The 18,382-nt window shown below is 45.5% G+C and overlaps 1 protein-coding gene across 3 annotated transcripts in view; it reads right to left on the bottom strand.

Annotated features, from left to right (window-relative positions):
• Nucleotides 1-4,841: 4,841 nt before the first annotated feature.
• EPHB4 (EPH receptor B4) overlaps nt 4,842-18,382 on the bottom strand; it is an 89,698-nt gene continuing 76,157 nt past the window's right edge. For 2 of the 3 annotated variants that reach the window (XM_033925052.1, XM_033925053.1), the window contains exons 11-16: nt 17,177-17,424; nt 16,367-16,582; nt 14,996-15,145; nt 12,859-13,052; nt 10,592-10,747; nt 4,842-6,474 (exon numbers count right to left, since the gene is read on the bottom strand). In XM_033925052.1, the coding sequence (XP_033780943.1) occupies nt 6,366-6,474; nt 10,592-10,747; nt 12,859-13,052; nt 14,996-15,145; nt 16,367-16,582; nt 17,177-17,424 (1,073 nt within the window). In that variant the 3' untranslated portion in view covers nt 4,842-6,365. The remainder of the gene's footprint in view (nt 6,475-10,591; nt 10,748-12,858; nt 13,053-14,995; nt 15,146-16,366; nt 16,583-17,176; nt 17,425-18,382) is intronic. The other variant, XM_033925054.1, reaches the window with a different exon arrangement.

Genomic DNA, 18,382 nt, shown 5'->3' with positions numbered 1-18,382 from the left:
ATACTGATTTCAGAAAGCTAATATTTACACGGAAAGATCCACACCATGCAGAGATTTCAAGAGGGCATGGCTTAGGTAGAACTAAAACCTACAAATGTTTTATTCCCCCTTTTACAAAGCGTAAATTCAGAGTCACAGGACAGGGTTGATCCAGTCCTGGATTTACCCTATTGCATGCAGGGACTTTATAGGTCCGCTTTCCCTATTGCATGCACTAAGAAAAGCAAGACTACAAGTCCTAGCATGCACAAGAATAAACCCAGGACCGGATCCATCCTGCCATACAAAACTGGATCCAGTTGCCAGCGTATTGGGGGGGGGGAAATCTCTATGTCAAGTTTTATACCTGCTCAAAGGCACGCATAGGTTTTAAACAGTGCTTGTTTTGGCCAGAACTTTACACGAGGGTTTAAGAAAGTCACTCTCCGCTTAATTCCAAGTAGTTTGTTTTCTTCTTCAAAATGAAACCAAGTTAAAATTGCAATCTCGCCAACTAATTGGCAGCAGTTACACATGTAGATTTGTAAAACAAGGCACATAACTAGGAAAATCTTACTGGGTCAGACCAACGGTCCATCAAGCCCAGTAGCCGGTTCTCACGGTGGCCAATCCAGGTCCCCAGGACCTGGCCAAAACCCAAGGAGTAGCAACATTCCATGCTACCGATCCAGGGCAATCAATGGCTTCCCCCGAGTCTTTCTCAATAACAGACTATGGACTTTTCCTCCAAGAACTTGTCCAAACCTTTCTTAAAACCAGCTGCGCTATCCGCTCTTACCACATCCTCTGGCAACGCATTCCAGAGCTTAACTATTCTCTGAGTGAAAAAATATTTCCTCCTATTGGTTTTAAAAGTATTTTCTTGTAACTTCATCGAGTGTCCCCTAGCCTTTGTCATTTTGGACAGACACTTTCCAGAGTACACCCAAGCGGTGCAACAAACACAGTTTTCTACAGAAAGCTGGGGAGGATGTGAGAGCAGAGGTACGGACCGGAATGACTAATGCCCTATATATCTTGAACCAAACGGAATTGCAAGGAGATGAGATTTCTGTCTGCCTTCTAACCTGGACTAATCAACTTCTCTCTCTTATCAGGCTAGAGGTAAAGAAAGCAAAGCTTCTACTGAACACAGCCCCTGAAGCAATGGCAGAGTTAGTGAGCCTTGGCAGAAGCTGAGGTAGGTTTAGTAGTTAGTCACAGGTCATGTGATGCAGGCTCAGCCAATCTTGGCTTGAGTCTGTATGATTTTCAAAGGAATTTGCCCTGATCTCTAAGCTTTAGCTACATAGAGAAAACTTTCCTCCACTCGGTAACAGTATATATATAGTTTTCAAACCAAATGTATGTGTAGGTATAGGGTAAAGGGATGGAACAGTAGGAGGCGGTACAAAGAAACATGATGGCAGATAAAGGCCAAATGGCCCATCCGCAGCATCCACTATCTCCTCCTCTCCCTATAGGCTAAGGCTCTTAATATTTGCATCTCCTCTTCCTATAGGCTAAGGCTCTTTACACCTGCATTGTGAGGTCATAGAGCTTTATGATTATAGAAACATGACGGCAGATAAAGACCAAATGGCCCATCCAGTCTTCCCCTTCGCATCATCCACTATCTCCTCCTCTCCCTATAGGCTAAGGCTCTTTACACCTTCATTGTGAGGTCATAGAGCATTATTGTTATAAGCTAAGGCTCTAAACACTGTATTGTGAGGTTGTAGAACTTTATGGTTTTAGAAACATGACGGCAGATAAAGGCCAAATGGCCCATCCAGTCTGCCCTTCCGCAGCATCCCACGTGCTTATCCCATGCTTTCTTGAATTCAGACAAAGTCCTGGTCACTGCCTCTACCGGAAGGCTTTTTCATGCATCTACTACTCTTTCTGTAAAAAAGTATTTCCTTATATTATTCCTGAGCCTATCACCTAACTTCATCCTATGCCCTCACATTCCAGAGCTTTCCTTCAAATGAATCTCACCTCATGTGCATTTATGCCACGAAGGTATTCAAACATCTCTACCATGTCTCCCCTCTCCCGCCTTTCCTCCAAAGTATACATATTGAGATCTTTAAGTCTGTCTCCATATGCCTTATGACGAAGACCACCAACCAGTTCACTAGCCTTCCTCTGGACTGACTCCGTCCTGATTATATCTTTTTGAAGGTGCGGTCTCTAGAATTGTACATAATTTGTACTGGAAATGAGATCTCACCAGTCTTATACAAGGGCATCAATACCTCCTTTTTCCTACTGGCCATATCTTTCCCTATGCCCTCTAGCATCCTTCTAGCTTTTGCCATCGCCTTTTCAACCTGTTTGTTCACCTTAAGATCATCACATATGATCACATCCAAGTCCTGCTCCTCTTTCGTGCACGGTACCATTTCTTTGGTGTTTTGTAGCCCAAACGCATGACCTTGCATTTCTTAGCATTAAATCTTAGCTGTCAAATTTCAGACCATTCTTCAAGCTTCGCTAGGTTCTTCCTCATGTTATTCACACCATCAGTAAGAAGAGTGCTCCAATTGCTTCCGACCATTTGGCTCACTTGGCTTTTCTGCTCTTAGCCTTGCCTTTTATGAAAGCGGTGATCAGAATCAGTGCACTGGCACTGAGGCCTAATGAGTGAGAGAAGGGGTTCGAGGAACAAGAGAGTGAGTGAGCTCTCAAATCAGTGTAACATACCCTTAATGAGTGAGTTTAGGTGACTCTGAGGTTCCCTCCCCATTTACACATGAAAAGTAGAAAACATGATACCACATAACCACAACTAACTCTGCCTAGCCACACACTGCATTGTGGGAAACATTTTCCTCCTGCTCTATTAATGCAGAAAGCGCCCGTTCTACGTTACATCTGGAAATGGCAGGAGATCCTTGCAGCACTGGCTCCACAGCTGCTCACTTAAAAAAAAAAAATCCACATCCCTTTCTTCCCTTATCAAGTCCACGTTATAATTTTACCGGTGTGGGTGGCACTTCGTGAGAGGGAAAAAATCAAAATGTTGAATTGAAAGATAGCTAGCGCAGGACATTTAAAAAATGTTATTTTTTAAAACACAGTTCGCATTTGGTCAGAGCATGCAGAGTAAGGCATAAAAGCAAAACTTTTTATCTCTATTTTTGTCCGAGGTTAGTGTTCTTTCAACTAAAGAAAAGAGATAAAAATCTGCCAACCCCTCCCCTCCCACCCTCCCAAAATTTTGGCAACCACAAGATTCTCTTTTACGGTTTTCAGTCCATAATTTGGTTCCTAGAGAGGGAAAAGGTCTTCAATATGAAGACTAAAAGGAATTAAACATATATTTAAAAAAAGAAAACAAAACGTGTAAAATACAACAAAAGTGGGCTTACAGCCCACTGTTAAAAAGGTGTGATGTTACTTCCTCTTCTGGCCATGGATGTCACTGCTGCCCGGCCACTCGGGACCATTTAGCTTCAGGGAAGGACTGGGGGATGCTTCAACAGTTATCCTTCTGAAAAGGAAGAGATGGATTTTGCGTAGGGTTACCATATGGCTCCAGAAAAAGGAGAACGGATTAAGACATCTGGGTTTTACTTCCATTGCCTTCAAAGGAAATAAAACCCAGAGCCATATGGTAATCCTAACTCAGGGCTGCCCAAGTCCGGTCCTCGAGATTTACTGGCAGGCCAGGTTTTCAGGATATCCACCATGAATATGTATGAGAGAGATTTGCCTGCACTGCCTTCTTGGTATGCAAATCTCTCTCTCATGCATATTCATTGTGGATATCCTAAAAACCTGGCCTGCCAGAAGATCTCGAGAACTGGACTTGGGCAACCCTGCCCTAATTCCTTGCAATACTTTCTTCTTCCATCCTGGGGAACCTTTTTCCCTCCTCTCTCATTAATTGAGAGTGTTTATCTCTTGATTAAAGAAAATATATATTAAAAAAAAAAAGAACAAAACAAAGAAAATGTTTCAGTATTGTGGATTAATAGAACAAAACAAACAAAATCCACACCCTCTCCAGATCAAAATCCACACCCTCTCCAGATCATTCCTATGTGAAAAGGGGAAATGGTTGCTGGTCACAGGGTAGAGGCTGAGAATCTTGAGCTAAAATACCCAGTTCCATTCCTAGTTTTGAACTTCATAACCCCAGTGCCGTGTGGGATTTGTAGTCCTTGATTAATACCGACTGAAATTCAATGCTACAAGGGTTGGCCTTAAATCTTCCTCCTGAAACTGGATAACCTGGCAGCTCTGTTACATGCTGGGACTTGAAAATCATGTCTGTAAGCCAGGGGTTCTCAACTCAGTCCTCAGGACACACCTGGTCAGTCAGGTTTTCAGAATACCCAAAATGAATATGCATGAAATAAATTTGCATAGAATGGAGACAGTGTGTGAAAATTTATCTCATAGATATTATAAGAATAGTCATGGATATTATAAGAATAGTCTTACTGGGTCAGACCAATGGTCTATCAAGCCCGGTAGCCCGTTCTCACGGTGGCCAATCCAGGTCACTAGTACCTGGCCAAAACCCAAGGAGTAGCAATATTCTATGCTACTGATCCAGGGCAAGTAGTGGCTTCCCACATGTCTTTCTCAATAACAGACTATGTACTTTTCCTCCAGGAATTTGTCCAAACCTTTCTTAAAACCAACTATGCTATCTGCTTTTACCACAATCTCTGACAACACGTTCCAGAGCTTAATTATTCTCTGAGTGAAAAAAATATTTCCTCCTTTTGGTTTTAAGAGTATTTCCCTGTAACTTCATCAGGTGTCCCCTAGTCTTTCTAATTTTTGACGGAGTGAAAAATCGATCCACTTGTATCCGTTCTACTCCACTCAGGATTTTGTAGACTTCAATCCTATCTCCCCTCAGCCGTCTCTTTTCCAAGCTGAAGAGCCCTAACCGTTTTAGTCTTTCCTCATACGAGAGGAGTTCCATCCCCTTTTGCATCATTATAAATATCCTGAAAACTTGACGGGATTTGTGTGTCTCAAAGACTGGGTTGAGCAGCTCTGTTCTAAGCATAAATTACAAATCTCAGTAAGATAAGTGTAAGAGCCAGAACTAGCTCACCTTGTCCCTTCTGATCTGCTGTTAATCAACACATACTACCCCCATATTCCACTGGGTTGTGTAATGAGATGTGTTAGGCACCTTTTCCTTCCTAGGACTGGCCTAGTGGTTGAAGCAGAGGGCCGAGAACCTGGTAAAACCAAGGCTCAATCCCTATTTGTCCCTTTAATGCTTGAGCCCCACCTTAGGATAGTCACCAACTCCAGCTGACTCAGGTACACAATTACATTGTAAGTGGTCTCTAGAGCAGGGTCTTATTGTACCTGAATTCTAATACTGCTGTAAACTGCTTTCAGCGTTATTTGAAAAAGGTGGGCTGAAATTCCAAAACTCAGTATTTGATCCATTACCCGGTGTGGATTAAAGTGCAAAACTCCTTGCCAGAAAGAGGATTTTCCCTGATTTCACTCAAAAATGGGATTCTAATCTCAACTCAGTCCTTGGAAAACACCCAGCCAGTCAGGATTTCAGGATATCCAAAATGAATATGCATGAAATAGATTTGCACAGAGTGGAGGTGGTGCATGCAAATGTATCTCATGCATATTCTGAAAACCTGATTAGATGGGTGTAGCCCGAGGACTTTGCTCAAAACAGAAGGAAGTAACAATGCAGACAGCAAAGGCACCCCTACCCCCCACCACGTGAGAACTGATCCTTATTTCATTCCTCCACCCCCCCCTCTGCAATGCATAAGAGTAGATGTAGTTAAGATTTTCTCAGAACTACAAATACCTGAATGCAACAGGGCAAACCCAGGAGTGGATCAGCCTATTTACTGGATCTGGATTTGAGATCTAATCACTCACCTTTTCCAAACGCAAGCTGAAGCCATGTTACAAGCAAATACAGAAGTTATTTCCCTGCCCAAGTGAACTTGCAATCTACATGTTATACCTAAGGGTGACATGACTGCTCAGAGTTATAAGGAACAGCACAAGAAGAAGCAGGATTTGGACCATGAATTTCCTGGTTCATCACCTGGTCCTCAGGCCATTCCAGCTGACTTAGGATAAGGTGGAAATCTAGCCCTCCGTTCACCCTCCCATCAGTTCTCTTTCCCCACATTTTGAAGTCTTCAGTGCCTTCCTGGCATGGGCAAAGTTCAACCCCCCCTCTCCATTCAGGGCCAGGAGGCATTTGAGGATGCAGGGAGGCAGTCTGTGGTCCTTGCTTCTCTCCTGCACCCCCTTATAAGCAAAACTCTTCATCTGCAAGAGCCCAGCTGGAAAGGAGGGAGGGTAGAAGGGTGGGCAGACAATTCCCTCCAACAAGAGGAACATCCTCATGTCTTCCCCGTGTTTCAGTACCGCACCGCTGTTGGCGCTTTGGCCTGTGACCTCAGAAGCTGGACGCCGGTAAGGATTTTCTTCTGGTGGCCCGCCAATGTCACCCCGACTCGAAGAAGGTCTCTGTGGAAAGAAATTCAAAGCAAAATTTAAATTGGCACCTTCATAAAATCTCTTTTCATCCCTACCCCCCATAGCCAACCTGGCGACACATTATTAACTTAAAAAAAAAAAAAAAAGTAAAGACAAAGATATAAGGTGAGTCACAAGCTATTCTGTGGCCTGCACATGGAGGCAACTGAAGTAGGCTGTGCTTGATTCCGCCCTTTAAAAATAGGCATAAAAAGAAAAAAAAAAACCCCATTCTAAATGAACACTGGAGGTGATAAGAACATAAGAAAAATCTACAGTGGCCAACAGAAACCCGAATAGTAGCAACATTTCAAGATACCAATTTCAGGGCAAGCAATGATCTTCCCCCTACTTTTCCTCCAGGAACTTGTTCAAAGCTTTCTTAAACCCAGCGACACTAACCGCTGTTACCACAACCTCCAGCAATGAGCTTAACTATTCAATGAGTGAAAGAAAAAAAATATATATATTTCCTTCTACTTGTTTTGCAGATATTTCCATGTAACTTCATTGAGTGTCCCTTAGTCTTTGTGCTTTTTGAAAGAGTTAGAAATAGATTCACTTTTAATCGTTCTATATCATTCAGGCCCCAATCATATCTCCCCTCAGCCATATCTCCCCCTCAGCCGTCTCTTTTCCAAGTCTTTCCTCATATGAGAGGACTTCTATATCATTTTGGTCGCTCTTCCTTGAACCGTTCCTAAATCTCCTATATCTTTTTTTTTTTTTTGCGATATGGCAACCAGAACTGAGCGCAATACTCAAGGTGAGATTACACCATGGAGCATTATAGTATTCTCGGTCTGATTTACCATTGCGTTCCTAATCATTCCTAGCATCCATGTCTTCAAAATGCCTGAAGAAAGTCTCAAATATAAACTTTTATTAAAGTTCTAGAAGTTAATCATTTGCTCCAGCTGCCCCGCCATTTTTTTCTCTCTCTCTCTCTCAATTAATTTTATATTCTGTCAGACCGGCATTTATTTGTATTGTAAACAGTTGTGTTTTCAGTGTCGGAGTGGTATTACCAACTATCCCCTTTAACTAGTTACCTCATGTCTGCTTTACAGGACAGCTTTTCTGCCAGCAAATAATTTTCCTGAAGCTACTAGTCGACAAAATGTGATGGGACGCTTTTTTTGTTTATAGAGCTAATGGAAGTAATAGTCAACCTACAGCAGGGGTGTCCAACCTTTTGGCTTCCCTGGGCCGCATTGGCCGAAAAAAATGTTTCTGGGGCTGCACAAGCACGCAAATGCTGCAGCAAGACAGAGGAGGGAGCCGGCAAGATGGTAAACCCCCCGGGAGCAGCAGAGGAAAACACTGCATCGCCCTCGAGCAAGGCCGCACAAAATACTTCACAGGGCCACATGCGGCCCTCGGGCCGCAGGTTGGACACCCCTGACCTACAGTGTTAAACAGTTTGTAAACTACTCACAGCCCCAGAATGAATTACTAATTATAATTTCTGTACATAGAATATGCACGTATTTTCTCTGTTCCTAGCGGGTCACAATCTAAGGTGCTGGTACCTGGGACAATGGAGGGTCAGGTGAGTATCAAAACCAAAAAGAAGGTGGAAATCCACACAGCAGTATAAAGACGACCCAGGATAATGTAGAATTATTTATTAACAAATACAGTATGGGGCTCATAATTGAAAGAGAAAAACGTCCAAAAACCGGCCTAGGTCGGCACTTGGACGAACATTTCCCAAATACGTCCAAGCGCCGATAATAAAACCGGCTTTTGGACGTACTTCTAGACGACCTAGGCCTACATAGTGCCGCTGAACGACCAAAGCTAAACGGGGCGTTTCGGGAGGCGTGTCGAGGGCAGGAGTTGGGCGGGATGTGGGCCGGCTTAGACTTAGTCGTACAGCATGTATAACCGAAAGTTATACAGCCCACGATCGACGGAACTTGGACATTGTGACTTAGACCATGTAAAACATGGTCTAAGTCATGTAAAACATGGTCTAAGTCACAAAAACCCACCTAAAGTCACCAGATAAGCACTGCAAACACATAAAAGACCCCCCCCACACCGATCCCCCCCCACACCCCCATAAAAATATTAATCAAACCTTTAAAATTCAGCCTCCAGACCATCATCACCTGGCCGCCTGGCATAGGAAAGCCTAGTCGTCCAGCACAGAGGCGGCTTAATCCGTCTTGGGGGTGGGTTAGGGACTCGTGCAGAGGAGGACCCATGCCCATAAGCCCCTGTAATCACTGCATTGATACTGAAACATGTGCACTGCCCTTTACACCCCCAAAACCCTTTTTACTGGCATATAAGTGGCTCCTGCAGCCATAAGGGCTTTTGGGGTAGTAGATAAGTGGGTCTAGAGGATTCTGGAGATGGTTTTGGGGGCTCACATGACCTATAAGGGAGTTGTAGTGAGAAGAAGCCATGGCACCCTTTTTGTGAAGTTCACAGCAGTACCCTGTAAGGTATCCCACTATTTAGGTGGCATTTCTGGGTGTTCAGTCCATCACTTTGCAGACCCCTCCCACGTCCAACAGGGCTTGTTCTAGGCATTTTTGACTTGGACGAAAAGTTGGACGGAAATGTGGTATAAAGATGGACGATTTAGCGGCTTGGATGATCAGATCGGCAGGACGTATAGTTAGACGATTTTTGAAACAAAAAAATTTTGGACGTATTTTTCGAAAATGTCTTAGGCTGTTTTTTTTACTTTGGACGACTTGCGAGTTGGACGCAAATGGACTTAGACGTCCCTTTCGATTATGCCCCTCAATATATTTTTAAAAAATAAATCATCCAACTTGAACAGTACAAAAAAGAAGTTGTAAGTGCTGGGAAGGGTCGTCAGGACTTGGGGGAGGGGTTTACTTAGGCTAAGAGATTGGTGGGGGCTCGGGTGGGGAAGTTTAGTTGGTGAGAGTAGCAGGACCCTTCATTGGAGCATTGAGTTTTTTAACTTATCTATAGGTCACTCTTTGTGGTTTGGTTTTGTGTTGAATTCGGAGCCTTAGAGTTGAGTGTGGGTAATACTATGGGAATATTTGAGCATCCTTAAGTAAGGTTTTTTCCTAATTTTTTCTATTACTTTTTAAATGGGTTTCTCTGCTGTACTCTACTGTTTTGGCTTACTGCTGTTATTTCTGAATTGTTGAACCATTCAACACATTTTTTTAAAAATATATAAATTAATTAACTCCCTCGTCTATGAAACCGCGCTAGTGTTTTTTAGCGCAGAGAGTTCCTATGAGCGTCGGCAGCAGCGCAGCTCCCCATGCTAGAAACTGCTAGCGCGGTTTCGTAGAAGAGGGGGATAAGAGTTAGTTGGGGGAAGAGGGATTGTGGGAAGGGTTTGGGATTATTGATGGGAGGCTAAGAGAAATACTATGCTGTACTGGTTTGGGATGCATTCAGAAAAATTTCAATAAAAATTTATCGTAAAAAAAAAAACCCCCAAAAAAACCCCGCTCCACTAACCCTAGATATTCAGAGTCGGTGCACTTGCAGCTCCCAGTAATAAATATTTGGGTGTGTGCACTGAGCCAAAATTAATTGGGAACCGGCTGATATTCAGACTGGTGCCTGGTTAACTTGGCACAGCCTTTTAGCTGCCCTAACTATACGCGCTCACTTCGCCAGGGAGCATTAAAGAAATTACTAAGTGGAAAATACTCGGCAGCACTATCAATTTAATTTAATTATATTACCACTTATATCTTAAGTGGTTTACATTCAGGTACTTTATCATATTTCCCTATCTGTCCCGGCAGGCTCAAACTTTATCTAGTGTACCTGGGACAATGAGGGGATTAAGTGACTTGCCCGGGGTCACAAGGAGCAGCGAGGGATTTGAACCCACAACCTCAGGGTGCTGAGGCTGTAGCTTTAACCAGTGTGCCACACCCCCCCCCCCCCACACACTACAGCGACCAGCCAGCTCAGTGACCGTTAACCAGGACAGAAGCCTCTCCTGCCCAGTAAAATCCCTTTGAAAATTAGGCCCAATGATATCAACAATTTACCAACCCTCAAGATCTCTCCCCTTCTTCCATCCCTCTCTCGCTACTGTTGTCAGATGTAGGAGGTAAGGACGCTCTGAAAACCAAAAGGATCATCTTACTCGGTAGAGATTTGACTGATGACATCTAAAGAGGTAAAGCCAGCACTGAGGAAATTCTCTTCATAGCGACCCATCTTGATGGCCTGTAACCATTCACCCACAGAGCTGAAGGAGGAGTAATGTGGAACCCGCTGGTCCAGGAGGGGATGAGAGGGCCTGAGGAAGGAGAAAACCAGAGCCACGGTGAGACTAGAGCCCTCCACTCGGTGACCCGTGGGGCTCACCCCAGACAATAACACCTTCTAGCCAGTACGAGATTCCACACACTCCTGATAGCCCTCTTGCTGAAGAGATGCTAAGTCTCACTCATGAAGAGTATGTCACACTCATTTGATAGTTGTCTCGCTTTGACACTCTTTGAGTCTCTTCTCTCACTCATTAGAGCCTCAATGCCTGATCATTGCTTTCATGAGAGGAAAGCCTAAGAGAAGAAAAGCCAAGTGGCCCAACCAGGAGTAAGAAATCTACACAGCTTTCTGTGTACTGCCCCACCCCATCAAAGCTATTTGGGATCCTGGAGGGGATGGGAATCTGGGACACAAAAAAAAACTCTTCCAAAGTTAAACACACAGGGGCTCAGTTTTGGTTGGGTGCCCTGAAGATCTGACTCGGTGACATCACGCCGCTTTTTGTGGTGCCCAAGCCCCAGACTTTTGCTCATTTCCCCCCTCCCTCCCCCCTTTGCCCCCCAAATCCTGGCCAGTTTTCTTATACAATAACTAGGTCGTTCCAGTGGCATACCAAGGGAGAGGGCCGGAGGGGCTTGGCCATTTGGCACTGGCCTGTTGGGGGCACTGCCAGGCCCAGAATTCTGTGGATTCACTGCCAGAAAGAGACATGAAAATGGTGGTGGGACTGGTTGAAAACGGATCCTTTTACTTGAATTGTAGTGTCTTTGATTTTGTCTTTGGGGGTTGGCTAGGAAGAATTTTGTTTTGTCCGGCTTTAGTTAGTTAGTTAAGTCTGTAGGATAACATCCAGTGTTCTATCTGGTTGAGTATGCTTGAAAGGGAGGTGAGGAGCTCTGGTGTGAAACTGGTTAGCGGGGATGACTATAGTGATGTCATCTGCGTAGATAAAAAATTTGAGCTTGAGGCTTTGCAGAAGATTTCCTAGGGAGGCGAGGTAGACATTGAACAGGGTGGGGGACAGGGTTAAAGTGCACACAAGGGGGGGGGGTTTCCCCTCCCGAGATCGAGCGCACATCTCACGCTGAGCGCGGCTGAACGTAATAAAAGCATCACGCCCAATTCAACCGCAGTTCAAGCGCGCCAGTACAAGCGCGCATATCTTTCGCACTGAATTTTATTCAGTACGGTATTTTGGCTCGTGGAACGAATCGTCCGAGTTTCCATTATTTCCTATGACTTGTTTAAATATTTTATTTTATTTTATTTCTTATTTACCGCTATACCGTGAGGTTCGAAGCGGTTCACAATAAAAATACATTAAAGATACAATTAAATAAGATAAGTAAAGATAGAACATAAGAACATAAGAAGGTGCCTCCGCTGAGTCAGACCAGAGGTCCATCCTGTCCAGCGGTCCGCTCCCGCGGTGGCCCCTCAGGCCTAATTGCCTGAACAGTGTCCCTGACTAATTTTGTAACTGCCTCTAATCCTATCTCTATTTCCTACCTCTACTCCATAAGAACATAGGTACTTGGAAATTCCCTAACTGTCCCGAAGGCTCACAATCTAGCTAAAGTACCTGAGAAAAACAATTAATGAATAGTAAAGATGTGAAATATAAAGACAGAGATAGAAACGAGATATGAAACATCCCATCAAGAATTCATTGAATAAATTAAATTAGGATTAAAAATAGAAAATAAAATAACGATAAAAATAAATATATAAAAAATAAACAAATAAAATAAAAATGAATTCCAATCAGACAATAGGATGTATGTAATTTTATTGTCAACCGTTTTGGAATAAAACGGTATAGAAATTTTTTAAATAAATAAATATATGCGTGCTTTGGACGCTTCCGGAACAAATTATGCTCGCAAACCAAGGTTTGACCAAGGTTTTCTGGGAGGTTTTCGTATCAATCTACTTTCTGGTGGAATTCACTTTCAGCAGTTATAAGACAGTCATCAACTTATGTTTTAGAAAAATGCCTAGAACTCATCTTTTTGGCAAATTTGTTAATATTAGTTAGATTCTTATCTGTAAACTGCACAGAACTCTTTGGGGCAGGTGGGGGATAGAAGCACCAATTGTAAGTCAACGGGATGAGAGCTGCGGCTCCTTTTAACTTACCCGCCGTTCTCCCGTGAGACGATCTTCAGGCTGGCCGGGTTGCGGATCAGCTTGTCCAAGGCACTGACGATCTGAGGGAAGCGCGGCCGGGCGTTGCGGTCCTTTTGCCAGCAGTCCAGCATGAGCTGGTGCAGCGAAGTGGGACAGTCGGGAGGCGGAGGTAGTCGGTAATCCTGCTCTATGGCATTAATTACCTGAGAAACAAAAGGAGGGAAAAGGAAAAATTACAGAGGGAGAGGACAGTGGGGGAGGGGGGTGGGGAAGACATCCTGCCAGGAGAAAAACTCCCTTTTTTCAGAATGGTTTCCGGTTAAAAGTTCATCCGGTTTCAGGTTAGAGAATGACACGGTGGCAAAATTCATCACCATTCCCGTCCCCACGGATAACCGCGGGAAATAATCCCATGTCATTTTCTAGTGTCTATTTCATCCTCTGTCCTTCTACACCAGCATTCTTCAAAGCAAAGCTTGAGGGTCAGTGGTTGTGGCCATTCATACTCTGATTCATATGGGAGCCAAGGATAATGAAGCCATTGTGACATCACTGATGTGATTGGCTCTTAGGCACTGGTGGAATGAGGCATTATGACATCACAATATCTGCTCTGGATACCAGAGACTGTCATTCTGTAGTGTCTGTTTCAACCTCGGTCCTTCTACACCAGCATTCTTCAAAGCAAAGCTTGCGGGTCAGTGGTTGTGGCCATTCATACTCTGATTCTTCCCTCTCTCCTTAAAGAATGACATGAAGATGGTTTCCTGCGGTTATCCGCGGGGACGGGAACGGTGATGAATTTTGTCACCGTGTCATTCTCTATTTTAGGACATCAGCAACTGCCACCTCAAAAACTGTTTCTCTGTAAGCAAACTCTCATGATAGCACTTGTGATTCCACACCGTCGTTGAAATCTGGTGCTCCCCCTGCAATTAAAGTACTGCAGAGCAAGAGCTGAACCAGCTCTCGCTTCCCCCCTCCCACCACCTTCCCAGAGTGCTCTAAGTACGTTCAAAAATATATAAACAGGATTGAGTCGGTCTAGACCAGGGTCTCTTCAACTTTCCAGCTGGTGGCACACTAAACCCAGTGCTCCGGTCAGAAGGCACATGAATGACGTCATTGCATCAACGTCCATGCATGCGACGAGTACCGTCTGGCCACGACCCGCTTCGGTGGAGGGATCCGGGAGGAGGGGAGGTGCGGGGAGAGGAGGAGAGACGCTGGCGAGGAGGAGAGTCATCCGTGCTGGTCAACTGGCTACAGGACGTCTCTCGCTGTGAGAGGCACGTCTGTAGGCAGTCAGCTGGCGTGGATGACGCTCTTCCTGGCCAGTGTGTTGCGGCACACCCGAAATCTCAGAAGGCACACTGGTCTAGACGAAGGCTACTAAAATGGTCGGTGGTCTTCGTCATAAGGCATACAGGGACAGACTTAAAAAACTCAATATGTATACTTTGGAGGAAAGGCGAGAGAGGGTAATATGACAGAGATGTTTAAATATCTATGTGGCATAAATGTGCACGGGGTGGGTCTCTTTCAATTGAAAGGAAACTCTGGAATGAGGGAGAATAGGATGCGGGTGAAAGGGAATGGATTCAGCAGTAACCTCAGAAAATACTTTCTCACGGTGAACTCTTGGAACAGACTCCCGATGGAGGTGGTGATGAAGACTTCAAGAAAGCTTGGGACAAGTATTTTGGACCTCTAAGGGAGAGGAGCGGATAGTAGATGGCATGGGTAGACAGACTAGAAAGGCCATATGGTCTTTATCTGCCTTCATTTTTCTGTTTCTAAATTTTTCTTAACCAGTGCTGATCACCTCTGGGCCTCAGGGTTGAGTCAGCTTCATCAAATCAGCTTTCCCTGATAACCATGCCCGGCCAAGATGATGTTCATTTAGGACTGCGTGCTGTAACACATAGTGATCACCTCACCCCCCAATCTGATCCAGTCCTGGTTTTATCCTTTGGCATGAAGGGAATTGTAGTCCAGACTGTCTTAGGGACATCAGAGAGCTAAACAGAATATTTGGTTGACCTGGGAAGTTGAGGTTGTAGAAAGTGAGTGAAAGAGGCATGAATGGCACAAAACTCATTAAAAAAATAGAAACATTCTATCAGGCAGTGTACTGGACACCTACGTCCTGATTCGACATGTCCCAGTAGGGCCTCTCCCCAAATGACATCACTTCCCACATGACGATCCCATAGCTCCAGGCGTCACTAGCAGAAGTGAACTTCCGGAACGCAATAGCCTCTGGTGCCGTCCAGCGGATCGGGATCTTCCCGCCCTGCAGGATGGAGTAGGGAGAGAAAGAGACAAGACACAGGAGCCATTACATTCGTGAAACCACCGAGGATGGGGAAAGCTAGAATGAAACTTGGCCTCTACTGTAGACAAGCAGATTGATGGTTCCCATAGGGATCTCTCAGGTCATCTCTATGAGCCCAATGGGGCAACTCACTCAGGGGTAACAGATTTCACTCCCTTCATAGGAAAGTATTTACTCCGACAGCTGGAACATTAGGAACAGAGTACTATTCAATCCGTGGCAATAAGCAGTGTGGAAGTTGCTTCGAGCCACGGGCTGACCTAACCCTGGATATTTAATACCAGGTCATGCTTAACTCCCAGCATTGACTATTCCAGGGTTGTGCATTGCTGTGGAAGTTAACCAAGCACTGGTCAATATTCAGACAAGTGCTTGGTTAACTCAATGCATTAAGTTAGGACAGCTCCTGGCCACTTAAGTAGCGTTTGGCCGGCTAGCCACTAATATTCATTGGGAGATGGCCAGTTATCGCTGCTGAATGTTTATTTATCGAAATATTTCTTACTGCGCCATCTAATATTCTAAGCGGTGTATAATCAATATGCACATTTGCTAGCCAGCTAGGTCATGTGACTTAGCCACCTAGCCACGAATATTCAAGCACTGGCCGGCTAAGTTTAGCGGCCAAATCGGACCGCGTGATGAGCAGGACTATCTTTGGCCGCTATTAACTTAGCCAGGTAAGTCCGTGCCAGCAAAAACCCTGACTATTCAACGCCGGTCACTGGAAATGGCCTGGCATTGAATATCCATGGTCAGTGCCGACTGCAGGACTTAAGCCAGCTTACCTACCGTGGTCTGAACATCAGATCCTACATTTTTTTAGTCCCTGTGCCGCTGAACGAGCTGAGAATACGTAGTCAGTTCAGCCTTCCCATGAATTCCAGGGTATACAGTATTTGAGACAGTTGTTAGGCCTCATTGATGGACCTCTTGCGTCACGCCCGCAGGACAGAACCAGTGGTGGGAATCAAGAAGGATGAACTGGATAGAGGACTCAGTCTTTAGAGCACAGCAAGGTGCGAGACCGGCCTAACTTTGGCTGTTTAAACCCCAGTGCATTCTGGGCTTTTATGGCCTGTTGCTTGAAAGAGCTGCGGGACCCGGAAATGCCTTAGGAGGGGGGAGGTGAGCTGCCTGCAGTGTGCGAGTCACCCCTTTCTCCGTTCCGTGACGTACCAGAGAGCTGGTGTAGGTGGGGTCCGAGGAGTTCTCTTCTAGAAATCTGGATAGGCCAAAGTCCGAGACCTTGCACACAAGGTTGCTATTTACAAGGATGTTGCGGGCGGCCAGGTCCCGATGGACGTAGTTCATGTCAGACAGGTACTTCATGCCTGAAGCGATACCCCGCAGCATGCCCACAAGCTGGATGGGTGTGAACTGCCCATCATTTAGCTGCAAAAGAGAACAGAAATATGAAAACCCCAAACACCTGACCATGTCCCGACTATTCCATTCTCCTCCAAAGCACCGAGGCTCCCCAAACTTATCTTGAGCAACTCATTCCACCTCTCACACTCCACCAGCCCCCACCCCCCTCTGACGTTAACTTCCTGTTCTGGGGTGGGGGGACCAGCAGAGCTGACGACCGCGCACAGGCAGCCCGCAACCCTACAACAGAAACACCTTCCCACTGCCTGAAAGAGGGGGTGCTCCACCCTGGGTTCCCACCCTGCCAGGTACACCACTGGCCCCTATAGCTTTTCCTTGTAGGTTGCAAGCAGAGTCCTTGTTAGCAAGGTGCAAGCAGGGCAATTGCCCTTGGTCTTAAGAACATAAGAATAGCCTTACTGGGTCAGCCTTGTAGCCCTTTCTCACGGTGGCCAATCCAGGCCCCTATGTCACAATGGGCTTGAAGCTGAAGGAGATACAGCATCTGGTGAGCTTTATGGAATGTCTCCAGTTTCTGTCCTAGGCCCCTGCATGTTTAGCACCAGCCCTAGCTAGGTATAGCAGGCCCATCCTTTGCCATCTCCCTTCTCATCTCACCCTGAGGAACGAATCCAGGGCCCCGTTCTCCATGAATTCAGTGATGATCATGACGGGGCAACTGTTGGTAATGACGCCTTCCAACCGGATGATGTTGGGATGATCAAACTGTCCCATGATGCTGGCCTCGCTCAGGAACTCCCGCCGCTGCTTCTCCGTGTAGCCACCTTTCAGTGTCTTGATGGCCACGCAGTTTTCCTTTTTCCCAGGGACCTTCAGTCGGCCGCGGCACACTTCACCGAATTCCCCTGCGCAGTGGGGCGGAAAGGGAGGGACATTTTTACAAGGAACGTCATGAGTTTCCAAAGGTTTCTTTTCCACGCCTAGCTCTAAACAATGCCTGCTTCTCCCTCATCGCCCCTGGGGCCAGCATTACAAAGGTGCAAACAGAGCAATTGCCCTGGGCTTCATGCTATGGCCCCCCCCTCCCAAGTCTAGCTGTAGCTGTATAGCCTGCTGCTGGGCTTTGGGGATCCCTCACAGATTTCTGCACAAGCCCCGAGTACCCCTTTCTTCTGCTGACTAAAGTTTCCTTTTTGACCTTCTCTTTCTCATCACTCCTCACCCCTCAACTACTGGCTTACCTCTATTATCCTCTCTCCTTTATTCACCCATTTTCCCTGTACTATAGAGCTGCAAAGGGGTCTCGATCTATGAAAGGGAGATTTTAAAGGCGGGCCTCAGCCCCTCCCCTCCACCAGCCACGCCCTGACCTACTCTGCCCAGTCATGCCCCACCCCCACCTCCTGGCTCCACCTCCTGACAGATCTCAATTCAGCGATCTTGGCATCAGGAGATGCTTTAATATAATGTCCTCTCCCGCTGACACAGAACTCTTGTGATGAGCTGTGAGATTTGCAGGCTGATCCCGTAGCAACAGGAGATGCTAAGAGAGAACCATCCTAAAGAGTGAGATTTACCAGGCCACGGAGTGAGATTGAAGGCCAAAGAGTGAGATTTTTGTTCAGACCCTACATCCAGGGTGTAAATCTAGAACGATTTAAGTGTAGTGTTGCTTTGCAAAGGAATCAAGGCCGCATTAAATGATACCGGCTTTTCTGTAGAGCCTCTGAAAGAATACTGACAAGTGTGGGGAGCAGTTTGGGCAAATTTTTTGAGCTGAGAATTGTTTTCCACTTAATAGTTCAAAAGTATGTACGTATACTTGCAGTAAAGGAAAAAGGGTACAGGGCAGGGGAAAGCCAT

This window comes from Geotrypetes seraphini, chromosome 16 (assembly GCF_902459505.1).
Source record: "Geotrypetes seraphini chromosome 16, aGeoSer1.1, whole genome shotgun sequence".
Taxonomy (NCBI): domain Eukaryota; kingdom Metazoa; phylum Chordata; class Amphibia; order Gymnophiona; family Dermophiidae; genus Geotrypetes; species Geotrypetes seraphini.
This window is presented reverse-complemented; position numbering and strand designations above follow the sequence as displayed.